The 22306-nt window shown below is 62.8% G+C and overlaps 2 protein-coding genes across 2 annotated transcripts in view; both read right to left on the bottom strand.

The window, feature by feature from the left end:
• The window catches only part of TSPEAR (thrombospondin type laminin G domain and EAR repeats), a 70767-nt gene that overhangs the window by 6581 nt on the left and 41880 nt on the right, over nucleotides 1-22306 (bottom strand). Inside the window, exons 5-11 of the mRNA XM_044251724.1 lie at nucleotides 14538-14776; nucleotides 12501-12591; nucleotides 11513-11669; nucleotides 9753-9884; nucleotides 8949-9178; nucleotides 7700-7886; nucleotides 6941-7170 (exon numbers count right to left, since the gene is read on the bottom strand). Of these exons, the coding sequence (XP_044107659.1) occupies nucleotides 6941-7170; nucleotides 7700-7886; nucleotides 8949-9178; nucleotides 9753-9884; nucleotides 11513-11669; nucleotides 12501-12591; nucleotides 14538-14776 (1266 nt within the window). The remainder of the gene's footprint in view (nucleotides 1-6940; nucleotides 7171-7699; nucleotides 7887-8948; nucleotides 9179-9752; nucleotides 9885-11512; nucleotides 11670-12500; nucleotides 12592-14537; nucleotides 14777-22306) is intronic.
• Nucleotides 16563-17315, bottom strand: LOC122908248 (keratin-associated protein 10-7-like). Its single transcript, XM_044250828.1, has one exon. The coding sequence runs from the start codon at nucleotides 17313-17315 to the stop codon at nucleotides 16563-16565; it is 753 nt and encodes a 250-aa protein (XP_044106763.1).

Below are 22306 nucleotides of genomic sequence, written 5' to 3'. Positions count from 1 at the left end.
ACACCACGGGGAGACGCACGTGTGCAAACACGCGAGTCTGCAGCCCCGCGCGCACACGTACGTACCCACGCCACGCGCTCCTGCGTGCACACACCGGCACACACACCGTACCCCCCACACTGTACGCCCCCCACCCGCACGCACCTGCTCACACACACTGTCCCCCCCACGCTTGCACACACACACTGTCCCCACACACCCACACACCCACACACACAGGCACGCGCACTCCCGCAGGGATGTGGCCGCAGGTGGTGTAACCCCCCCCCCCGCCCGAGCACCAGGGCTTCCCTCTGCTCCCAGACGCAGGACCTCAGCACGCTCACGGGCCTTCAGGGCCAGCATGGAGGCGCGTGCAGACGGGGCCCCGAGGGGGGCTGTGGGAGGCTCCCGGAGCGCGGGCAGAGGAGGTGCCGGGGCGGGGCGGATGGCCAAGGGGGTGGCTGGCAGCAGAAGGCAGGGAGGAGCCCTCGGTGCCTGAGCGGTTTGGAGGGGTGTCGCCTGCCCCTGCTCCACGCCCCCATACAGCAAGGACTGGGGTGCCTCATGCACTTCCAGTTCCAGGTAAGCAGGGGTTTCAGTCTGTGTGTGTCCTGTGCACTGCTGGGGACAGACTTTACTAAAGTTATTCACGGTTTACCTGGAGCCCAAGTTGAGCTCGGCATCTGGGGTTTTATCTGGGCACAGGGTGGCCAAGACCCCCAGGAGGCCTTCCGGGGCCACAGCCATTGGCCGTCGATGACCCCTTCCTCCCCATGTTGCTGGAGCCCCTCTCAGAACAAGGCCACCCCCTGCACCCTCGGGTCCGAAGCCAGAGTGGGGAGCGTCTGCCTGGCCGGGAGGAGCAGGGGCCTCGGGCCTGCTGTCAGGCAGCTCCGGGACCCCAGGCACACGAGGGATTCACAGGAATTCCCACATGAGACCGGCCTGCCAGACCCTGCCTGGCACCCGGCGAGGTGGCCAGCACCTGCTGGGCTGGGCGGGCCCCTCCCGCCGTCCCTCTGCACGGAATTCCCCTGGGCCTGTCCCGACCGCCCCCAGCACAGTGCTTGGCTGCCCGGGCGCCTTGCCAGGATGATGGCTTTTTAGGTACTTGGCAGCCAGACGCACCTGGAGCCCCCAACAGCCTCCCTCGTGGGTGGGTGGGCTCCCGGTGGCCAGAGGGTCAGGCTGGGCCAGGAGGCCCTTGGGTTCTGGCTTCAATGGAGCAAAGAGTCAAGGTCGGGAGTGCCGGGGGGCAGGACAGGGAGACAGGTGTGCTGCCAAGGGAAGGCGGGCGGCCCCCAGCGGGCCCCGGGGCGGGGCTGCTGCTAACCTCACGGAAGGCAGTCGGCCAAGGTGGATGAACTCCAGTTCCGGGGGCTCCGGGGAGCAGCACCCACCCTGGCTGATCTCTGGGTCTCCCCCAGGCTGCCTGCCCTCCCCCGAGCAAACAGAAGGCGCCAGGAGGCAGCCCGCGTCCCAGGGCCACCCCGCCATGCTGGCCCCGAGGGGCTCTGCTGCTGCCCAGCTTGCAGGCACGGCTGTCATCCCGCGATCTTGTCTGCCTCCCAGCTGCTTCCGGACTCTCACGTGCTCGGTGCAAACGGAGCCTCTGACGAGCCCCAGTTTCACCCGCTGCCCCCACACGCACGCTGACCACCGGCTCCCCTCTGCCCGTCCCTCCCTCAGCGGCTGCCCCCGTCCCTGGCACCTGAGACGTTCCCCCGGGAGTCCTAGGGGCGCTCTGCCAGCCCCTCACGTCCATCAGCCCGCCGCCCGGGGCCACAAACCCCGAGGTGGTCAGCGGCTCCCTCCCCTCCCCCACACCCCATGCCGGGTCCACATGTGATGACCGTGACCGCCGGCCCCACGGCCCGTGAGCGCAGGAGGCTGGATTTCCCGTGGACAGAGCTCCTGCCTTCCTGGACACACCCAGCCCCTCTTCTTCAGGACACCCCGTCCCCGGAGTCACAGCCCCAGGAACCCCCTCCTCCTGCCAGGAAGGGGCCTCGTGCTCACCCCAGGCCGCCTTGTCCCACAGGAGTATCAGTGTCACTCCGTGGCCCCCTTGGCTCTACGATGAGGCCCAGTCATCGGAGCCCTGTGTCTGCCCCCGGCTGGAAGATTCCGGAATTCCTGGGGGGATGCTGTGAGCAGCCAGCCTCCCAGTCACACCGGCCACCGGCCCCGTATGGCCAGGGCCTTCCTTGCGAGCCGACCTCGGGTGCCCAGCGCGCCCCAGCTCCTTGCCAGTACCGTCCTGCGGGACGTCCTTAGACACCGTTGGCCCCACGCCCGGCCCCGCCCTCTGGAAAAGGACCCCGAGGTCTTTCAAAGCTCCCGGCCTTGCCTGCTTCAAAGCACACGGTCACAAAAGATGTTGTAAAACTTCAAACAGGAAACACTCAGGCAATGCCAGGACCTAAAAGGATTGAAACACAGTGGGGGAATCGCTGGCAAACCATGAAAGTGGGCTGCTGCGGGGTTGGGGGCTGTCCAGGTGTGAGGAGATGGGGCGCATAAGGGAAGGCCTTGGGGCAGGGCACGAAGTCGCTGGTCCCCCGGGGCCTCCCTCGGTGGCCTGCAGGGTCGGGGGACAGTGGTGCCCCAGAGTTCTAGCTCCTGGGAACCCCCGCAGACTGGGGCGGGCGCTCAGAGGCTGCCCAAAAGTGCAGAACAGAGGCTGCCATCGGGGCTGGCTCTCAACCGATGTCGCCGGGGATGCAGTCCTGAAACTGCGGTCTGGGAGCCTCTCCCACCTGCCTTCAGCGCAGGCCCAGACCCCGGGAGGGTCGGCTCAGCAACACTCAGTCTCTCATCCCAGCCCCCGGCGGACGGAGAGCTCTTGGAGGGACGAGCCACGCTCACAGGTGCGGGGAGAACACACATGGCCCCAGGGACCCCTTCCAGGGCCCCAGTCCAGACTCCGGGCTCCCCATCCCGCAGTGATGGGGCCTCGTATGGACGGATGGACGGATGGCCCCTCCACACCCCTCCCGTGCCCCCAGCTGGGTCCCCTTGCTTCCCGCCTCCGTGTTCTCATCTGTGAACTGGCCTGCGGGCGAACCACGAGCCAGCTGAGCGAGGGTGACCACAGATCTGCCTTCAAATCTCTCTACCAGCAGCGGAAAGACTTTCCAGAGGGGGAAGCAAGAAAGGTTGGCACCCATGGGAATTCCAGCGTTTCTGGCCTGAGGCCTTCAGGAACAGGAAAAACCACGTCCCAAGCACAGGGCAGGGCCCACGGCCATCCGGTCTTGCCGGCTGGGGAACCGGCCTATCGTCTAGGGTCTGGGCCCCTGGAGACAGTGTGGCCCCTGCCTGGGGGCTGTGGGTGACTGTGCCCCTTAAAGAATCCCCGGGAAATGCCTCTGACTCCTGGAGCTCTAGGAAGAACACACGGGCCCCCTACTGTCCTTCACCACCCCTTGTCCCTCTACCAAGGAGCCCCAGCACGGACACTCAGTGTTGGACCCCAGACCGAGCCTGCGGGCTCTGTCGTGGGGCGACTCCAGGATCGAGATGTCCCTGTCAGCACTCACGGTGTGCAGACCACCTCCCAGTGTCACTCCTGCCGAGCCCTGCCCTTGCCGGGGGTTTCAGTGGTGGGAGGAGCTCCGTGCCACGCCAGGGACAGTCCCCACATGCAGGTCAAGCAGACTCTGTTGAACAGTGACCGCCCTGCCCGTGGCTCCCCGCACACGAGCCCCGGAGTGCTGCCCGCGGCGGCGTCCGACCAGCCGGAGATTGCCGCTGCGACCCCAACCCGTACCCGCTCCCCTCTTTTTCCTTTTTGGAGAAGAAAATCCCCATCTCTGCCATGACCTTGTGTTCCAGCCTCTCGCAGGTCCTGCCCCTCCCCGGGAGCTGTTCCGTCCTGCCCTGTGACACGGATAGCACCCTGGGGACGCCGTGTCCGCAAGCCCCTCCCGGGGGCGTCTGCTGCACCTCCGTCCCTCCGTCCTATCTTCACACGAGCCGGCCGTGTGTCCATGCTGTCCTCCCCTTCCCCCGCTGGCCCCCTGGCCTCTCCCCGCAGGCCAATGAGACTGTCCTCGCCCTGGAACTTGCCCTCACCACCATCTGGGCGGAGCCGCAGCTCCCACTCTGATTCCCACTGTCTGGTGACTCCGGTGCACGCAGGCACACGTGTCGTGGGCAGCGCCCCCCACCCGGTTTCCGTGTCCCACGCAGCTGCGCCGGCCAGCCAGCGCCGACACTGGGTGGGGCTGACGGCTGGTGGGGGCTTCCCGCCTCTCCTTGGATGGAGAAGCCACACGGCAGAGGAGATCTGGGGGCCCTCGTCATGCTTCACCGGGTGGGGACTAACCCTCGGTGGTGGTCTGGGTTCCTTCTCCCGCGCACGGCACAGCACACAGAACTCGGACTGGAAGTGGTCTTGTTCGGAACCCAGGGGAGAAACCCGCGGAGTGGCAGCCTGAGCCTCGCAGATCTGGTCTCCGGGGCCAGCGTCCCCCAGACGCCGGCACGGTCCCAGGTCTGGGAGCCCCTCGATGGCTCCATTGCTCTCCGCTCCCACGTCACTCCTTCTGGATCTCCTGGGTTGATCCCCTCGGTCTGTCTCATCTTCTCCTGCATCTAGATGTTTCCCCTGCCTCGACTTTCCGGTCTGGTTGACAAGTATCTTCCTGTACGGCCCTCTTTTTAATGCCCAAGAACTGTCCCTTCATGGCATCTGCTACAGACTTTACAAAGGTGATGTCTCCTTGAGTTCTTCTGAAGGTAATTAGAATTTAAAGGGTAATTAGGGTAATTGCAATTTTCAAAATCCCTCGCGTTCCTAGAGTTAGCTGGGTTTGGTCCGGCGCGGTGCACGTCTGCACACGAGCTCGGCTGTTCCGAGTCTCGGTCCTTCACCAGAGCCCGGAGGCCCCCGCTGTCCGTGCGTGCCCCTGGGGAGGACGCCGGCGGGTGGCTCTGTCCCTGCCAGGCGGTGCCTCCGGGAGCAGCCCTTGATGAAGAAGGCGGTTCTACCGGGGCCTTCGGTTCAAGTGCAGAGAGTTAGGATCCCGGTGCTGGTAGCCACAGGACCACGATCTCCCGGACGCCCTCCCAACCCGGCAGGAGCCCGAGTCCTACCAAACGCGCGGTTTCTCGGTTCTGCTCAAGACCCGGCCAGGGGGGCCACGCGGCCGCAGGCAGCTCCTTCCGCGCTCATTATGGGACCCTGTTCTCGGGACACCCCGGGGCCTGCTCCCCACCCCCGCCCACCCGCCAGCTCCTTGGAAGCACTCATCCCGCATGACCCTTCAGAATGAAGCCTTCCGTTCCCGCGGTCGCCCCCCCGCGGGCTCCCGATGCTCGGGCACGTGGACCCCCCCCCCAGCTGGCCTCCACATGACATCCTGTGTGGTTCCCCATGAGCTGCCGTGGGCCTGTCACCGGGCAGGCCCTTCCGCAGTGGCTCTGGGGCCCGTCATCCGCCCCAGCCCGTGCATCTAGGCCTCCCTTCGATTCCCTACGTGGCCACCCAGGGTCGGCTCCCAGACGCTCCGGCACCACCTTCTCATGGGCTGGGCTCTCGTTCCACGGGGTGTGTGACGGGCAGACCCCACACCAGCCGGCCGCTGAACGCTTTCCAACTGGCGAACCCACACCCAGCCCCGTTGTTGGGCACGGCTCTGCCCCGGCCAGCCCACCTGTCGTCTGGGGTCCTGGCCTCACGGCGATGGTGGGCGCCGTGGAGGGAGCCTGTGCTCGACGCTCTGTCCACCGCTGGGCTCCCATCCCGGCTCGGCCGGGTGCCGGTCCCAGGACCCTGTGCCCCGGCGCCCCCGGGCGTGAAGGGAGAGTACGGGCAGCTCACAGGGTGGAGGTGAGGGCCGGCTGGGCGGAGGGGGCGAAGCTCCAGGCTCCCGCACTTTCTGCCAGCCTGGCTCCGTGCTCAGCCCCCGAGGCCTGCACAGAGGCCCGTGGCTGCGAGGACTCCTGCCCGCCGTCGGCCCTCTTCTTCGGGACACCCCGTCCCCGGAGTCACAGCCCCAGGAACCCCCTCCTCCTGCCAGGAAGGGGCCTCGTGCTCACCCCAGGCCGCCTTGTCCCACAGGAGTATCAGTGTCACTCCGTGGCTGCCCCGGACCTCCCTGCGCTGGGCACACGGCCCAGCCACTCCCTCCTGCCCGCGGCCACGAGGGGCCACTCTCTTGGCTCTTCTCCGCGGCCTACACGTCGCGGACCCGGCCGCCTCCCGCGGCCCCACCCTCTGCGGCTTGCCCTCACGTCCCTCCCCGAGGGAGCCGCACCGACTGCCAGACACACAAGCAGAGGATGTTCCGGAAGGATCGGGGAGGGAGGAGTCCTGTCGGCGGTGATTGCAGCGAGTAGAGAACGAGGCTCACAGCTCCATCGCGAGCCGGGAAGGCAGGCAGCGCCGCCCAGTGTCCCAAGATGGGTGGCGTGCGTCCCCACCCCGCCCCTGCACCTGCTTCCCACGACCCTCGGCCAGGCCCGGAGCCTGCACGATGGCGTCCCGATAAACCCCTGTGGCCCTCGCTCCTCTGCACTTTGCCAGACTCCCCATGGAGCCTGCAACCCTCCGAGGGACTTCACGGTCTGAAGGGACAGTGGCCAGAGCTGTCCCTGCCCCCATACTCGGGCCAGCTGGGGGCCTGCTGCCTGGCTGCCCTGGGGCAGGAGTCTGATGCCCACGCGCCCTTCAGATGGTCAGGGCCTGGCCAGGGCCCACGAGCCCCACTGAGCACCCCGCGCTGCCCAGGAAGCTCCTGCCAGAGGGAGGGCAGGGCCCCCTCCCTCCTCAGCATCGGGCTCATCGCGGGGTTGCACGGGCTCAGCCTGAGCCTCCCGTGGGGGGCAGTGCTTGGCGAGGGCCTGCAGCCGGGCACCAGTCCTGCTCTCCGGGTCCCCTGTCTCTAGCTGCCGCGTGGCAGAAGCCGGGTGGCCGATGGAGGCGGGACTCGGGGCTCCCACGGCTCCTTACCAAGAAGGCCTGGAAGAGCCGGAAGGAGCCGAGGAGCCAGACGTAGAGGTGCGAGTGCAGCTTCGTGGACGTGCCGTTGAAGGCGTTGGCCACCACCAGGAACGAGTAGGGCCCCACGGTGAAGAACTCCCAGTCGTAGGCGCCGGACGTGGCGATGGTCTGGTTGGCTTCGAAGAGGCGCGTCCTCGGGTTCCACTTGTAGATGACGCTGTCGATGTTGTGGTTGTCGCCTGCGAGCCAGCAGCCGCCGTGAGGGACGCCAGGCAGACCTCCCCCAGCCACGGTCACTCAGGCCATCACCCCAGAAACCAGGCCCCCAGCCCCGGCCAGGCCTGGCCCCCACTCTGCACCTGCTGCGTCCCAGGGTTTGTGCCCAGAAGGCACGAAGCAACGTCCCGCATCCCTCCAGCGACTCTGCCCGCACACGGTCCGCACCGCCGTCCCTCTGCCAGCCCAGCAGCTGACCTTCCCACCTCCCCAGCCCGCCCAGGAGGAGGCTCGTTAGTTGGTTAGTTAGCTGCTTAGTTTCAAATGCGGTGGTCGGGCCCACATCCCCACCCCCACTGTGCGGGCCCCCACGCAGACGGTGCACCTGTCCTCCCGCCTGGACGGGAAGGAGGCGCTCAGGTGTGTTCACCGGATGTCACCGGGCCAGGTGCGATTCGTGATTTGTTAACCGGGCGGACACAGACCGGCAGGTGAGTCAGCCTCCCCCTCGCCCCACCAGGGATTCCTTCCATGTGCGTGACCCCGGCCTACCTTCCCGGTGGTTGGCCACGGCCAGGAAGTGCTCCCCAGCCACCTCGAAGGCCTCCCAGTCCCGGGCGCTGTGGGTGGGGACCCTCTGGTAAGGCGTGAAGCGCAGCTTCCTCTGACTCCACTTGTAAATGACAGAGAACTCCTGGCCCTTCTCATTCGGCTCGAAATTAGCCACAGCCAGGAAGACCTGAAAGGGAGAGCCCGGGACGCTGGCTCTGGCGTGGGTGCGTGGGGCCTGCCGCTGCCGCTGCCGAGCGCCCGAGTCCCTGCGGCTCCGGCCCTCACGTCTCTGCGCTCGTCGGCCCGTCGACCCATTTCCATCCCCACACGTGGGGACGGCTTCACGCGCACACTGTCCTCCGTGCCCGGCCTGCGACAGGCCCGGAGCAAGCCGGCTGGCTGTGTGGGGCTCGTCTGTTGAGCCCAGGAGCGAGCGTGCGTCCAGGAAGCCCTGCCCCTGCGTCAGGGACCAGACAGAACTTCCCCCCTTGTCTTTGCTGAATTTTCTGGTATTTCTTTGAGGCAAAGTTAACATTTTTTATATGAAAATAACCCAAAGGCCAGAGTGCTAGTCAGCCATTCACCACGCAGGACGGGGAGCGCGGCTGGGCTGGGGCGGACGGCGGGAACGGGAGCGCAGAGCCCTGTCCATTCTGCTCCCCGGCCATCCTGGGGCGGCCGAGGGGAGGGCAGGTTGTGCCTGGCACACACGAGCTGTGAGTGAGACACTGGGGGGCCGGGCGCAGGACAGCAGCCCCAGGACATTGCCCCTGGAGCCAAGGGTGTAGACGGAGCTGGTAAGACAAGGCATCGAGCGGTGGGCATCCCTTGGGCCCAGCGTCTGGGCCCCTGCTCCTTCTGGCCCCGGCTGCAAAGGGCCTGCCCACGAGGGTCTCACCCCCAGCTCCGGCCCCGGCCCCCTGCCGGAGTCTGGCCCCTTCCCCAGAGGTTCCCACCTCATTGACCGGCTCCTCAAATGGGCCAACGAGCTTTTAGCTCAGCCCCGATGGGTCTACGTCGAGCCGGACCGCAGGGTGGACACGGTCTCGTCTCCATTCTGCAGGAAGCCAAACAGACTTCCGTGCTGGGATTAGAGACCCCGGCCAACTGCCCGACCGTGTAAGCTGCCGAGAACCCAGGTAAGACCCTGAAACCAGGAGAAACACTTTCCCGGATCATCCGCGCGAGCCGTCCCAGCCTTTGGGTTTTCCCGAGAGAAGACGGAGACAGTGGCTGGGCACACACTTGCCTTTTTCCCGATGGTGAAGTGTCTCCAGGACTGGGCTTGGTGCGTGCGGATGTTCTGGTACGAGGAGAACTTGCCGTCTGTCCACTTGTAGATGGCGGACGTGGCTTTGCGGTTGGCGGCCGCCACGAAGAGCCCGGCCTCGGGGATGGCAAAGACCTCCAGACCCAGCGTCTCCGAGGTGGTGAGGAGGCTCTGCTGCTCCTCCACATAGTCCAGCTTCTCCCTGGCCGCTGCGGCGATCGGAGCCGGTGAGGGCCTCCCGGAGCGGGAGCGCGACCCCAGGGTCCCACGCCCAGACACCCCGCGTCTGCCACGGTCGGGCATTCACCGGGGCGACTGGCCCAGACCGCGTGCCACCCTCTCAGAGGAGACAGCTCGCGCCTGCCTGGGCTTCCGGCGGGGACGGCCCGGACGTGCCATTCCCACGCTCGCGGCTCCTGCACAGGGCTGTGCCCTCAAGTACACGAGGGACCAGGGTCAGGGCTCGCGAACGGCGGCTGCAGCCAGCTCCCGTGTCCTGCGGGCGAGGGCCTCGGGCGCCCTGGGCAGCCTCGACGTCCCATCCCCACGCGGGAAGGCACCGCCGGGAGCGCTCGGGGGAACCGCACGCCTCCAGGCTCTGGCATCGCCGCCTGGTGTCTGTGATCCGAGGGCGGACGGGGCAGCTGGAGGCTGCCCCCTGGGGCCACGGGGACGAGACGCGCAGGGGGGACGAGCCCTGCCCCCATGACGCACGCAGGTCTGCTGGCCTGGGGGGTCGCTGCCCGCTCCCAAGCAGCACCGGCTCGAGAAGAGCCGCCTCACCTGCTAACACGGAGACCCACTCGCTGCCCACGCACAGGAACAGCCCCTTCCGGCTGGCGTCGAACCAGAACTGGGCGTCCTCCCTTTTGGTGCACGGAGGCCGGGAGCCTAGCGTCACCTTCACGTCCGTTTCTGGGGGAGACAGGGAAGGGGAGCGTCCAGGCGCAGGTTCCCTGGAGGAAGATGGAGCTGGGAGGTTGCCCCCGCCCCGGGCAGTCCTGCCTTTGCCTCTGCACACACACGGGGACCGTCAGGACGCAGGGGTCTCCAACACGGCCCCCGGGAGGAAGTGAGGCCCCCGCGGCAGGACGGAGGCCGCGAGGCTCCCGGCTGGCCTCCCTGCCCACCGTCCCCTGGAATATCCTCAGTCATCACAGCCTGAGGCTAGTTTTGCCTTGTTCCCTGGCATTGACCCCATCACTTCCGATGGCTCCACCTCCGCTCAGGCCAAGCCACATGGTCCTGATGAGGCTGCGAGACGGATTCACAGCGACGTGGGCGCTGCTGCCTGCGCTGGGGGCACCTGGGCTCACAGCCTGCCTCCTGCCTCTTGTTCCGAGCTGGAACTGGACAGAAGCAGGAAATTTCCACTGGACAGGGAAATAATTTTCCTCTGTGTGTCTTCTTTTACAATAAAAATTATTCAAAATTATACTCTTACTATAAAATTCAAAATATCATGGCGATAAATGGCATCAGTATGTAGACTATCTTTGGAAAGATTTACTTACTTTAGAGCAAGACAGAGCAGCAGTGGAGGGGGAGGGGCAGAGGGGGAAGCAGGCTCGCCGCTGAGCACAGAGCCCGATGCGGGGCTCGATCCCACGACCCTGAGATCATGACCTGAGCTGAAATCCAGAGCCGGGTGCTGAACCGACTGCACCACCAGGTGCCCCAGTCTGTAGACTATTAAAGTGCTCCCCAACGTGAACAAAGAAAAAGCAGCCGGGGGTGGGGTGGGGCGCCTGGGTGGCTTCGTTGGTCGAGTCCAGCTCTTGGTTTCGGCTCAGGTGATGGTCCCAGCGTCCTGGGATGGAGCCCCGTATCGAGCTCCCTGGTCAGCAGGACCTCGGCCCCCCACCCCCGCTCTCTCTCTCTCTCATTCCTTCTCTCAAATAAATAAAATCTTTAAAAACAATGGCAGCAGACAAGCAGGTGTTGCTGGCACTTGGGAAGCCCAGGCCAGGACTGGATTGTGGGGGTGATGTGCTCAGGGCTCCCTGACTGGTGGAGTGTGACCCTGAGGCTCGGGAGGGGTGGGGGCTGGGAGGGGACGAGGCTGCTCCGGGGCAGGGGTGTGGCTTTCACAAACCACCCAGACAGGACCTTTCTACCTGGAGAGCACACAAGCACACACTAAAGAGAGCAGGGCAGGGGACCCTCGGGGTCCCCCGGGGTGAGGACTGAGGTGTAGCTGTCAGAGGCAGATGGGGACAAAGACCTCACATACTGGTGTGGGGGCAAAGCAGGCGGCAGATGAAAGTCCGAAGGCCCAAGGGAAGGAACGTGACGTTAGGGAACAGTCCCCGGCGTCCCAAGCAGGACCAGCGGTTCCCTGGGGACACCATCCAAGTGGGGTTTGGCGGCCACTGGGCAAGCCTCCTGGAGGAAAGGTGGATGGTGCTGGCTGGTTTGACGGAGACAGTCCTTCTGTTAATTTGGTAATCACTCTCCTGTCTGCTCCCCGGGGACGTGGGGAAGCGACGAGGCTCGCGGGGCCACCATCGGTGAAGGGGCGTGGGTGGTGTTGACCTACTAACCATAGGGATACTTTAGCACCTCGTTATCCTCTGGCTTCCCTGGGATGCCCTGCAGGACCGGGGGGATGGACAGCGCGGCCAGCTCGGCCCTCGGGCAGGGACAGAGCCGCGGGGTGGCGTCTGAGCCGGGCAGCAGGACCAGCTGCCTCACCAAGCCCTGCGGAGAGACGGACGGCGCGTCAGAACCTCGTCCCCAGAGTGCCAGGACCCCAGGGCTCAGCCTGTCTGGACCCTGGGGGAGGGGTGGGAACGGAGGATGGTAGGTCCATCGACCTGCAGAGCTAGGAGGGAAGGTCTGCTGATTGGCTGGGGGGGGGGCGCTGAGAGCAACGGCGGGGAATTCGCTCTCATTCTACGTAATTGAGTCACGGAAGGGGTTTTCCTGTGACCTAACCTAGGGTGACTGGGCTGTATTGCTCATCCAACCATCTGTCCTTTCGTCTGCCCATCCGTCCATCCGTCCGTCCGTCCGTCCATCCGTCCGTCCACCCGCCCACCCACTCATCCGTCCACGCAAGCACGCCATCCGTACATCTTCACCAAACGCCTATCGTGGCTCAGACGCGGGTCTAGACACAACAGAGCACGAAACACATCCCTTGCGCTCAGGGAACAAGCTCGCCCGGCTGCAGTCCAGGGGAGAGGCGGGTAACGAGCACCCAGCGGTCTGCGGGCGGTCAGGGCCGCAGGGGATGGGAGCAAGGCCCACCTTCTCTGAGGGGTGGGGGACGGTTTCCACAGAAGAGGACGCAGCAGGTCCCCGAGGGCAGAGGGTGTGAGCTGTGGGGGCCGTGGCCGTGTGTGTGTCAGGAAGAGGGAACACGGCAGAATGTGCCGGGCCATAAGGCGTCCCAGTGTAGCTCAGGGTCCCTGATCCGCGTGGCACACAGCCCGGCTGTCAGGCGGAGCGTGAGGACAGCGGGCCTGCAGGGACGGTCCCTCCGCGAGCTCTGGTGCTGGGGGGGGGGGCGGGAAGCCCCTACCTTACCGTGAACAGGCCTTTGGTCCTCTTCCTGCTGCCGATGAAGAACCGGGCTCCTCGCACTGACAGGCCGGCCGGGAAGGGCACGTCAGCCATTCTGAAACCATGGGAGGGTGGTTTTAGGGCCACGCGGTGTGGCGGGGGCGGCAGTGTCACAGCCCATTTATGGAGAAAAGGGCAGGGGGAGGCAGCACAGGCAAGATACTGGCTTCCCGGGGCGGCTGTGACAAACACCACGCACGGCGGGGCTTCAACAGCGGACGGTCCCCAGCTCTGAGGCCGGAAGGGTGGGTTCCTCTAGCCTCCTCCAGCCGCTGGGGGCTGCTGGTAGCCCTGGCTTGTAGCCCATGCACCCCTCAGCCTCTGTCTGCGGGTGGCCTTCTCTGTGCCTCTTCTCTTCTTAGAAGGACACTAGACTCTGGACGGGAGGTTATCCAGGACGACCTCAACTGAACTCGATCACACCTGCAAAGACGGTCTCCAAGCAAGGTTCTCTTCTGGGGTTCTGGCAGACCTGAGCTGGAGGGACGCTCTCTGCCCCCGAACGGGAGTCGTCCGCGAGTGTGGCTGCGGAGTTGTCCGTACAGTGGCTCCTCCGGCTCTCGGGACCCTGCCGTGGCTCCCACTGGCATTGAGTCCCCAGCCTGCCCACCCTCCCCCAAGCCTGTGGGGGAGCAGATGGTGTCTGGGAGGGAGGGGTCCTTGCTGGGGACCTGGAAGATGTTGGAAACGTGGCCAGAGCTGGACTTTGATGTGGACACGGCGGGTGAAGCTTGGGGTTGGTGGGGGGAAGGTGGGTGTCTGCTAGAGGGGAAGGTCTGGCTGAGCCTCTGGGGTGGACGGGCCAGGCGTGTGCTCTCTCCTCACTGCCTCCTGCATCTCGACGCCGTGCCCTCCCGTAAACACACCTGCCCCTCCCAGGCTTGCATCTGGCTGCGGCGGGCCACTGTGCGGCCGGTTCCTGACCGCCGTCCCAGAATGCGCCATGTTCCCATGGCCGCTCTGATCCCAGCGTGCCCTCCGTGCACCCGCGAGGCCTGTGAGGCCCGATCCCAGGGCCCAGATTCCTCCTCGGGCCCTATCGGCTGCAGTCCCAGCTCCTTCTGTCCCCTTCCTTGGCCCACGCTCCTCCCTGTCACAGAGATGTCCCCACTGCTGGGTCCCCACCGTCATCGCCCAGGAAAGGCCCTGCCGCACCTGGGGGTCACGGAGGGCACTGGTAATAGAGATGTATTTAGACCAAGTGTGTGAATGCAAGGATTCTTTTCATTATGGACTAAGTGTCCTCCAAGAAAGCAGCGTGAGAGTCAACCTTTGCAAGTAATATTTGCAATAATGACAGATTTAACGAAAACAGCACAATTTATGATTTAAAAAAAAAAAAAAGAGTGCCCAGCGCCCCTGAGCCCTGCTGGAAGCTGGGGGTTGGGGGGGTCGTCAGCAGCTGGCAGGGCTGTAGGGCCCTCTGCCTCCCTCCCTGGTCCAGCCCCGCACCCAGGGGACGGCGGGCCAGGGAAGGCGCTCTGGCCCCCGCGGGCCTGGGGCTGGGGTGGTGCTGGCAGAGGGTCCGTCTGCGTGTCTAGCTGGAGCTGTAGTGGCCGCGCACTCCCTCGGCCCCGACCAGCAAACCGGGTCTTGGGTCGAGCGATGTGCTGACACCACAGAGCCGAGCCGGGCTCGAGTCGGGAGCCGGAACTCCTGGTGGGTTTGCTCTGTGGGCTTTCACAACGTGACCATGCTCTGCGGGCGCACCCCTCCCCCAACCCCTGCCACGTCCAGCGCACCCGGCCTGGGCTCCTGCGTCCGCCCCACCCACCCCGCCTTTCCGGGGGACGGGTTTGGTCCCGGACCCCCGATGACCCTGTGTTCCTGCCCCAGAGTGTGGTTCCCAGAGGCTGTTTGCCCACAAGCCCAAGCACCCACGGTGCGCACTGCACAATGCCGGCCGTGCCTGGGACAGCCGCCCCGTCCCGCTGCCCTGGGCGCGTCTGGGCAGGCGGCACACAGCCCCGCGCCCCCCTCCCCGGGCGTCCTGCTACCTACATGTCCACCGGGCGGCCGCAGTCCGTGGTGAGGGAAAAGGATCCTTCGGACACGGCCAAGACCAGCGTGTGCCACTGGCCGTCCATCAGAGCGGGGCTGCGGAAGGTCACCCGGGTTTGCCAGGCCCCCGCCGTGTCCTGGCTGAGGAAGAGGAAGTGCAGCCGGGTGGGCGAGTACCGCAGGCCCAGCAGCAGGGCGCCCGGCTCCTCCGCCAGCACAGTGAACAGGTACTCGTTCTTCTGAAAGACAGGGTGAGGCCGGAAGGTCGGACAGGGGCGTGTGGGGCCGGGGAGGCTGGACAGGAGAGGACGGGGCAAGGGCGGGGAGGGCAGGGCCGGGGAGGGGAGGGCCGGGCTCACCGGCAGGGCCTCCTGCGGTGGCCGGGTCTGTGATGAAGGCGACCAGCCCCGCTCCCACCTGTCGGGACGGCTGCTCTCCAACGCGCAGGAACGTGCCGGAAGGCGGTGGGAAACGGGACATTGGAATGGGGCGTGGAGGCGCGCCCTGGGGACCGGGGATTGCCGCTCGGTGTGGCTGTTGAGGAGAACAGAGGGACGGGCCCTGGGCACCAGCGCAGGATCCAGCAAGTCCTCTCTGGGCCAGAGTGCGGAGGGAGGGGTGGGTCCTGGGGAGCGGCGCCACGCGGACCCCATCGTCCACAGGCACTCACGTGCAGAAGCGGCCCAGGGCACCCGAGGTCTGCCCGTGTGAGGCACGGTTACTCAACCTTGGACACGTCCCAGGGTTCACACGGATGACCCTGGAGGCCGTCACACTAAGGGAAGTCGGCCAGTCCTGCAAGACACGGACCACACAGTCCCACTTCCGTGAGGGGCCCTGAGCCGCCACGTGCAGAGACAGAGCCTAGAACGGGGCCGTGGGGGCTGGGGCAGGAGTGGCCGTGGGGCTCCGCGGGGAGATGGGAAAGTCTGCACCTGGACGGTGGGGACAGCTGCACGAGAGTGTGAAGGCCGCACCTCGCCTCCCAGCTTGGAGCACGCACACCTGATCACCCGTCGGAGGCCCTCAGGGGCCCCAGCTCCCAGCCCACCGCAGCTGGCAGCTCCAAGCTGGGCACCAGAGCGGGCGTCGAAGCCAGGCTGCAGCGTCTCCCTACAAGCCTCCATCTCCTAAATCCATGATCCCCGCCCGGGCCACAATGCCGCGGACATAGTACAAGCCGCCACGGTCCCCGTCTTCGACCTTACACCTCATCCAGGAACACGCACTTGGCACATGCAGGTCACACGGCCTGTGGTGCTGAGGGGACATGGAGGCCCCATTGCTTTCCAGGCTGGGACAGGGCACCCAGATAACTTCCACAGCAGGGGAGCTCTGTCCCATGTGGCAACTCTCAGGGAGGGGGAGGCGAAACGTAGAAGCCAAGAACCACAGTAAGGATGAAATCCTCACGGTGGGGCTGGGGATATGAGACAAGAGGCCTGGAAGGGGCATTGGAGTCACAGCCACGGCTCTGCTGGGACAGGAATCCCCACGTCCCGGGTTCTGGCTTTGGGCACACAGGGTCCAGGAGCCCTGACCTTCCCGGGCCAGGCGTGCCTCCCACCCCGGGGCCCTGCCCTGCGGGATTTCTCAGTGCCTCATTCCTAGAAATGTTCCTGGATGGAGGAGACCAATGTCTGGTCAGATCCCTGGACCCCCAACCCCATGAGAGTCAAGAAAGGAAGCAGATGCGCTGGTGAGTGAGTTTATTGGGGTGTCCAAGCAGGTGCCGAGAGGTCAGCAGTTGAGGTCACGGGACCCGAGCCGAGAAACTGGGAGGGAAGGACGGGGGACCCAGAAGTGGTGGAGGCCCCTCCTGGGAGCAGGAGCCCTGGGGAACAGCAGGGTCAGCGTTCTTGGGAGCTATTAGGTCAAGGTCAGGTCAGCAGAGTGGACGCATGGAAGACCCTGTCCTGGGTGTGGGCAGCCACCTAATAGGTCAGGACCGGACTGAGGGGCTGGGAGGACCATGGTCGCTGGGTGGGTCCTGAGCCCAGCTGGCTCCGGGGAAGACAGGCCCCGTCAGCAGCAGGACTTCTGGGCGGAGGCGGGCACGCAGCAGGCGGGCCTGCACACGGGGCGGCAGAGCAGGGACATGCAGGAGGACGGTCTGCAGCAGGACGAGGAGCAGGGGCTGGGCTGGCAGCAGGAGGAGGGCCCGGAGCAGACAGGGGTGCAGCAGACGGGCTTACAGCAGACAGGGGTGCAGCAGACGGGCTTGCAGCAGACTGGGGTGCAGCAGACGGGCTTGCAGCAGACAGGGGTGCAGCAGACAGGCTGGCAGCAGTCTTCCTGGCAGGGGGAGGAGCTGCAGCAGGAGGGCTGGCAGCTAGACTGCTGGCAGCATGAAGAGGCTGAGCAAGAGGAGGCCTCACAGCAGACAGGGGTGCAGCAGACGGGCTTGCAGCAGACAGGTGTGCAGCAGACAGGGGTGCAGCAGACGGGCTTGCAGCACACAGGGGTGCAGCAGACGGGCTTGCAGCAGACAGACACACAGCAGCCTTCCTGGCAGGGGGAGGAGCTGCAGCAGGAGGGCTGGCAGGAGCTGGTGCAGGCTGACTGGCAGGGGCTGGACCCGCAGCTTGCAGGGGTGCAGATGAGGGTCAGGCAGGAGGGGGCACAGCAGGAGGGGGCACAGCAAGGGGGCTCGCAGCAGCTCTCTGGGCAGTCGTCCACCTGCCAGGAGTCGGGGCAGGCGTCACAGGAGCCGGGCAGGCAGACGCGGCTGCCGTAGCTCCGGTCGCTGGAGCAGACGGACAGGGTGGACGCGGCCATGGTGGGCGGTGGGGCTGGAGGAGGCTGTATGTGAGTGTGTGAGTATGTGTGTGTGAGTGAGTGTGTGAGGCACTGGCTGTCTGTCGGCTTTTATACCCGCCGAGGTGTGTGTTGTCCAGCAAGAGGCTCCGTGAGACTTCCCCTTCCTCGTGGCTGTTTTGGCTGAGCCCTGGGAGTGCGTGTTACCGCCGGTTTATTGACACGAGAGTGTCTGCTTGTAAAATGCCTGTTGTGGTTGAGGACGGGGTTGGCCCCTGACTTTGTTTAGGTCTTTAAGCAAACAGCACGGGAACAACCTAGTGTCCTGCAGCCCCCGCCGGACAGCCTGCCCACCGCGTCCTGCTCTCGGCGGTGGTTTGCGGGGGGAGTTGGGGGCTGGGGGTGGGCAAGGGCTGCGAATCCCCGTCCCGGGGAGCACCAGGACGCAAGCCCAGGACAGTGTGCGCGTCAGCTGCCGGGCCCCCCACACGGAGAGCTGCATGGCGGAGCTCAGGGTTGAGCGGGAAGGCGGACAACATGTCTCAGCCCGGAATGACCGAGAAGGAACGTGGAGAGCTTCAGAGGCATGAGGACGCGCTCAAGATCCCGTGTTCAGCGCACGAGACTTCGGGAAGGACGGGTCAGTACCGGGAACGCTTCTCAGAGCAGAGGGCAATGCGGTGGCGGACGTGGGGTTCTGACCAGACGTGGGAGGAGACGGACAGAAATCGTGCACGTGTCGGCACACGGGCGTGCTCTCTCACCGACCTCACCACCCTAGATGTTTCCGGAGAGGCTGACACCGGCCCGCCGCTCAGCAAAGACGTGCGACCGGATCCCCAGCGTTGGAGGGGGAGGGGTCGGACCACGGCCTCTGTGAAACCGCCCGGTGAGAGGAAGGTACAGCCCTTCCCACGCTAGAGCTGTTCTGGAAAACTGCCGCCCCAACACCGCTGGTGGGAGCATCCCCAGACCAGCTGGTCCAGCAGAGTCAAGGCCGAAACAAAGAGAAGGAGGATATAGAAAATAATCAAGAGAAAAAGAGAATCAGCCAAAAGCAGATTGCAGGTCCTACCATCTTCAGGGAGAGGAATTCGCCCCCTTGACCCGACAGCCAAGCCGCGGCTCGCCGTCCTCCCCGCCTCCCTCCACGTACAACGCACTTGGTGGCGCTGGGTGGGGCCCCGAGTCCCGGCGGTCGCCCACGCACCGCCCCTAAGCCATGCAGAAGGTCCCTCGAGCTCCCCACCCTAGCAACACCTCCCTTTGCCCCAAACCCTTGTGGCCACCGACTCTCGGTCACTGCCCTTGTGGCTTTTCCAGAGTGTTCTATAAAGACGGTGTGCAGCCTCTGGGGTCTGGCATCTTTATTTAGCAGAACCTGCTTGTGCTTCCAGGGCTGAGGGCCGGGCGGCCGTTCCCTCTCTTTCGTCCGATCGCGTCCCGCTGCAGGCCGGGGCCATAGTTCGGTGATTCTGCCGCCGGGTGGAGGATGTTTCCGTCGCTTTCTGTTTTGGAGGGTTACGAGCGAAGAAAGCGGCCGCAGCATCACGTACCGGTCTTTGCCTGGCAGCGGATTTTTGTTTCTCCAGGGGAAACACGCAGGGGTGGCCTCACTGGGTCATGGGCTCAGGGCACGTGCAACGTGATCAGAAACTGCCGAACGATTTTGCCACGTGTCCATGCCGTGCTGCGGTCCCTCCAGCCGCGTACAGGGCTCGCGTGGCCCCGTGTCCTTGCCAGCCCTCGAAGTTGCATTTTGGTTCCATATTGGCCGTTCTAACAGGTGTGTGCGGTACCTTACTGCAGTTTAATTTGCGTCCCCTGATGACTAATGCTGGGTTGAGACTCTTGAACGCGCTTTCTTCCAACTGTCCCAAGTGCCTGAATGACGCTCCGGTTCCCCCAGCGCTGCTCAGGCTCCTCCCGCCTCCATGCCCCCACCGGCTACCCCTGGCCGGGCTTTGCCGTCTCGGCCATCCTCAGAGGCACGTTAGGTACCTCCGTGGGGTTTACTTGGCACCTCCCTGACGACTAATGGTGTGAGGTGTCTTTTTTACGTGTGTATTTGCCATCCACATGTCTTTTTGGTATTTCTGCAAATGTTCAGGCCCTTCCTTTTTTAGGGTTTTCTTGACAGTGAATTTTGAGCGCTCTTTATGCATGTTGGATATGAGCGCCATTGGACTGGAAGAAGGCGGGCGTCAGGGCACCAAGCCGCTCACGTCGAACATTGGTGTGTACAGATGTGTACGCCCCCCAGAACAGAACTGCCAACAGCCTCCTGTTGACCCGAAGTTCTAGGATAACACGGACTTGATGGACACATACGTGTCTTCCTGCAATAAAGTGAGCTGGAGAAGAAAATGCTCTTAAGAAAGTCATCAGGAAGAGAAAACACGCGCACGGTAGGGTACGGATTTCCTGGGGAAGGCGCCGAGGAGCGCGGCTCGCAGTCCAAGCCCGTGTTGCGCGAGGGTGGGCTGTCCTTGGCGCGGATGCGACTTGCGAACATTTTCTGCTATTCAGGCTCTCGACAGTGTTGCCGGGAGAGCAAAAGGGTTCCATACGGGAGAGACCTCTTCATCGATTTTCGTCTTCTTCGGATCGGGCTCTCGGCTAGAGCCCAGCTCAAGGTCGCAACAATTCTTCTGCGGTTTGCTTCTAAAAGTCTAAAATCTTTACATTTTACATGTAGGGCTATGATCAGTTTTTATGAAGTTTTTACACTAAGTGTGAGGTATGGGTCAAGGCTCCTTTTTGGTGTTTTGGATTTGGACGCCCAGTCGTTCCAAGCACACTTCTGTCTCTTGAACTTGCCTTTGCAAGTATCTGGTCAAAAATCAGTTGACTGTATTTGCGTGCGCCTGTGTGTCTATTCTGTCTCCGGATCTGCCTGCTTCTATTCCTTTGCCAACATCACATTGTCCTGAGTACTGTGGCTTTATAGAAAATCTTGAAGTCGGCTAGTGACGTCCTCCAACTTTGTTCTTCATTTCCAAGTGGTTTGGATATTTGAGCTCCTTTCCTATCCAAATAATTTTAGGATTCCCTTGTTCAAACTGACAAAAACTGCTACTGGGACGTGCTAGGGGATTGGCTTGAGTCTATAGATGAGTCTGGAGCTCACTGACAGAACAATATTCCCACCTGCGAACATGGTTTAGCTCTCCATTGACTAACGTCTGGTTAAGTTTCTTTCGTCGGTATTTTTGTAGTTCCCATTATGTACCTATTCCCTGAGAGTTATATCCAAGCTTCCATTATTTATTCTGTTGTAAATCATGCCTTTAAACAAAATTTTTCAATTCTAATGATTTATTGCTATTATATTGAAATGCAATTAATTTTAATTATTTTACGCTTGCACACTTCAACCTTGCTAAACTCTCTTATATATCTAGGAGATTTCTGTAGATTCTTGGGGTTTTCTATGTGGACACTGACATCCTCTGTGAATACAGACCACTGTATATCTTAATTTCCAGTGTGCATGACTTGTATTTCTTCTTGCTGGTTGCACAGGCAGGACTTCAGTATGGTGTTGAGTAGGGGCAGTGAGAAGGACATCTGTACCTTTTTCCTCGTCTTTGGAGGGAAGCTCTCAGTCTTTGACAATTAAGTATGGTGTTTGCTATAAGTTTTTCACAGATGTCTTTTATCAGGTTAACAGGTTTCCCAATTATTCCTAGTTTACTATAAGCTTTAAAAAAAAAATTGAACAGGGGAGAACCCTCCCCAATTCATTCTATGAGGCTTACATTACCCTGATAACAAAGCCAGGCAGAAAACCACAGACAAACATCCCTTACAAACAATCATGCAAAAGTCCTCAACAAAACACTAGCAAACAGAATTCATCAGCACCGTGAAGAGATTACACACGGCGACCATGAAGGACGCGTTTCTGGAATTCAAGGATGGTTCCACTTATGAACATTGGTCAGTATAAAACCCCACGCTACCAGCATGAAGAGAACAGTGCAGGCTCATCTCCATCGATACCGAAAAAGCATTTGACGACATTCAGCACGCTTCCATGGTGACCCACTCAACAGACTGTAAGGGCCTACTTAGCCAGAGCGAGCCATTTTGTTGTTTATGCAGTTAACTTGGATTGAACCTGCCCCTTCCCCCCAAGAGGAAAGCGCTCAGACACAGAACTGGTGAAATAGGACTGGCCAGCCCCTGACAACGGAGCCCGCATACAAGGACGTGTCTGGCCAGCTGGAAACGCCCAATCCGTGAAAGCGCACGTATGACCTCCCTGCCCGGCAAGGAGGAGCCAGGCCAGCGGGAAACGTCCAGTCAAGGGAAAGCGCACGTATGACCCGCCAAGGAGTGTGAGCCCCGCCTTCCAGGCGCCAGACAAAGGCGCCGATTCCAGCCAAGGTCATAGGCTGAATTAAATGACTATCATGGGGTGAACTGTCATTCAGTCGCCCACCTGTGTGTGGCCGGGCTCGACCACATGGCCTCTGCTCTATAGAAGTTAGTCTGTGAGGCTGGGAGGGGTCGCTCTTTGCAAGAGACGGCCCTGGCCGGTCAGTTTGATTCCCGATGCTTGGCGGGAAATAAAGCTTTGCTTGACCTTCGCTTTGCATCAGTCTCGTCCTTTTATCCATGGACCCTTTCAAGACTAGGAAAAGCAGGAACTAGCTCAGCATAATAAAATATTGTGTGAAAACCCGTCAGCCAAGATCGCACTCAACGGGGAAGACTGGGAGCTTGTCCTCTGAGATCAGGAACGGGGCAGGGATGCCCCTTTAGCCACTTCTATTCATCCCGGTACTGGAGGTTCCCAAGAGCAGTTGGACAGTGAAATGAATAGAAGCAGTGTAGATTGGAAAGGGAGAAGTGAAATCACACCTGTTCACCGATGTCATGACCTTATATATAGCGTGTGAGCACTAGTAAATGAATTCAGAAAAATGGCAGGAGACAAGGTCAACACAAAAATCCATTCCATTTCTATACACAAACAATGGACAACCCCAAAAGGAAATTATAAA

The sequence above is a fragment of the Neovison vison genome, chromosome 6, assembly GCF_020171115.1.
Source record: "Neovison vison isolate M4711 chromosome 6, ASM_NN_V1, whole genome shotgun sequence".
Lineage (NCBI taxonomy): Eukaryota > Metazoa > Chordata > Mammalia > Carnivora > Mustelidae > Neogale > Neogale vison.
This window is presented reverse-complemented; position numbering and strand designations above follow the sequence as displayed.

Bases quoted from the DNA above. Each gene is read 5' to 3' on its own strand.
- LOC122908248 (XM_044250828.1), bottom strand. From the start codon at position 17,315: ATGGCCGCGTCCACCCTGTCCGTCTGCTCCAGCGACCGGAGCTACGGC.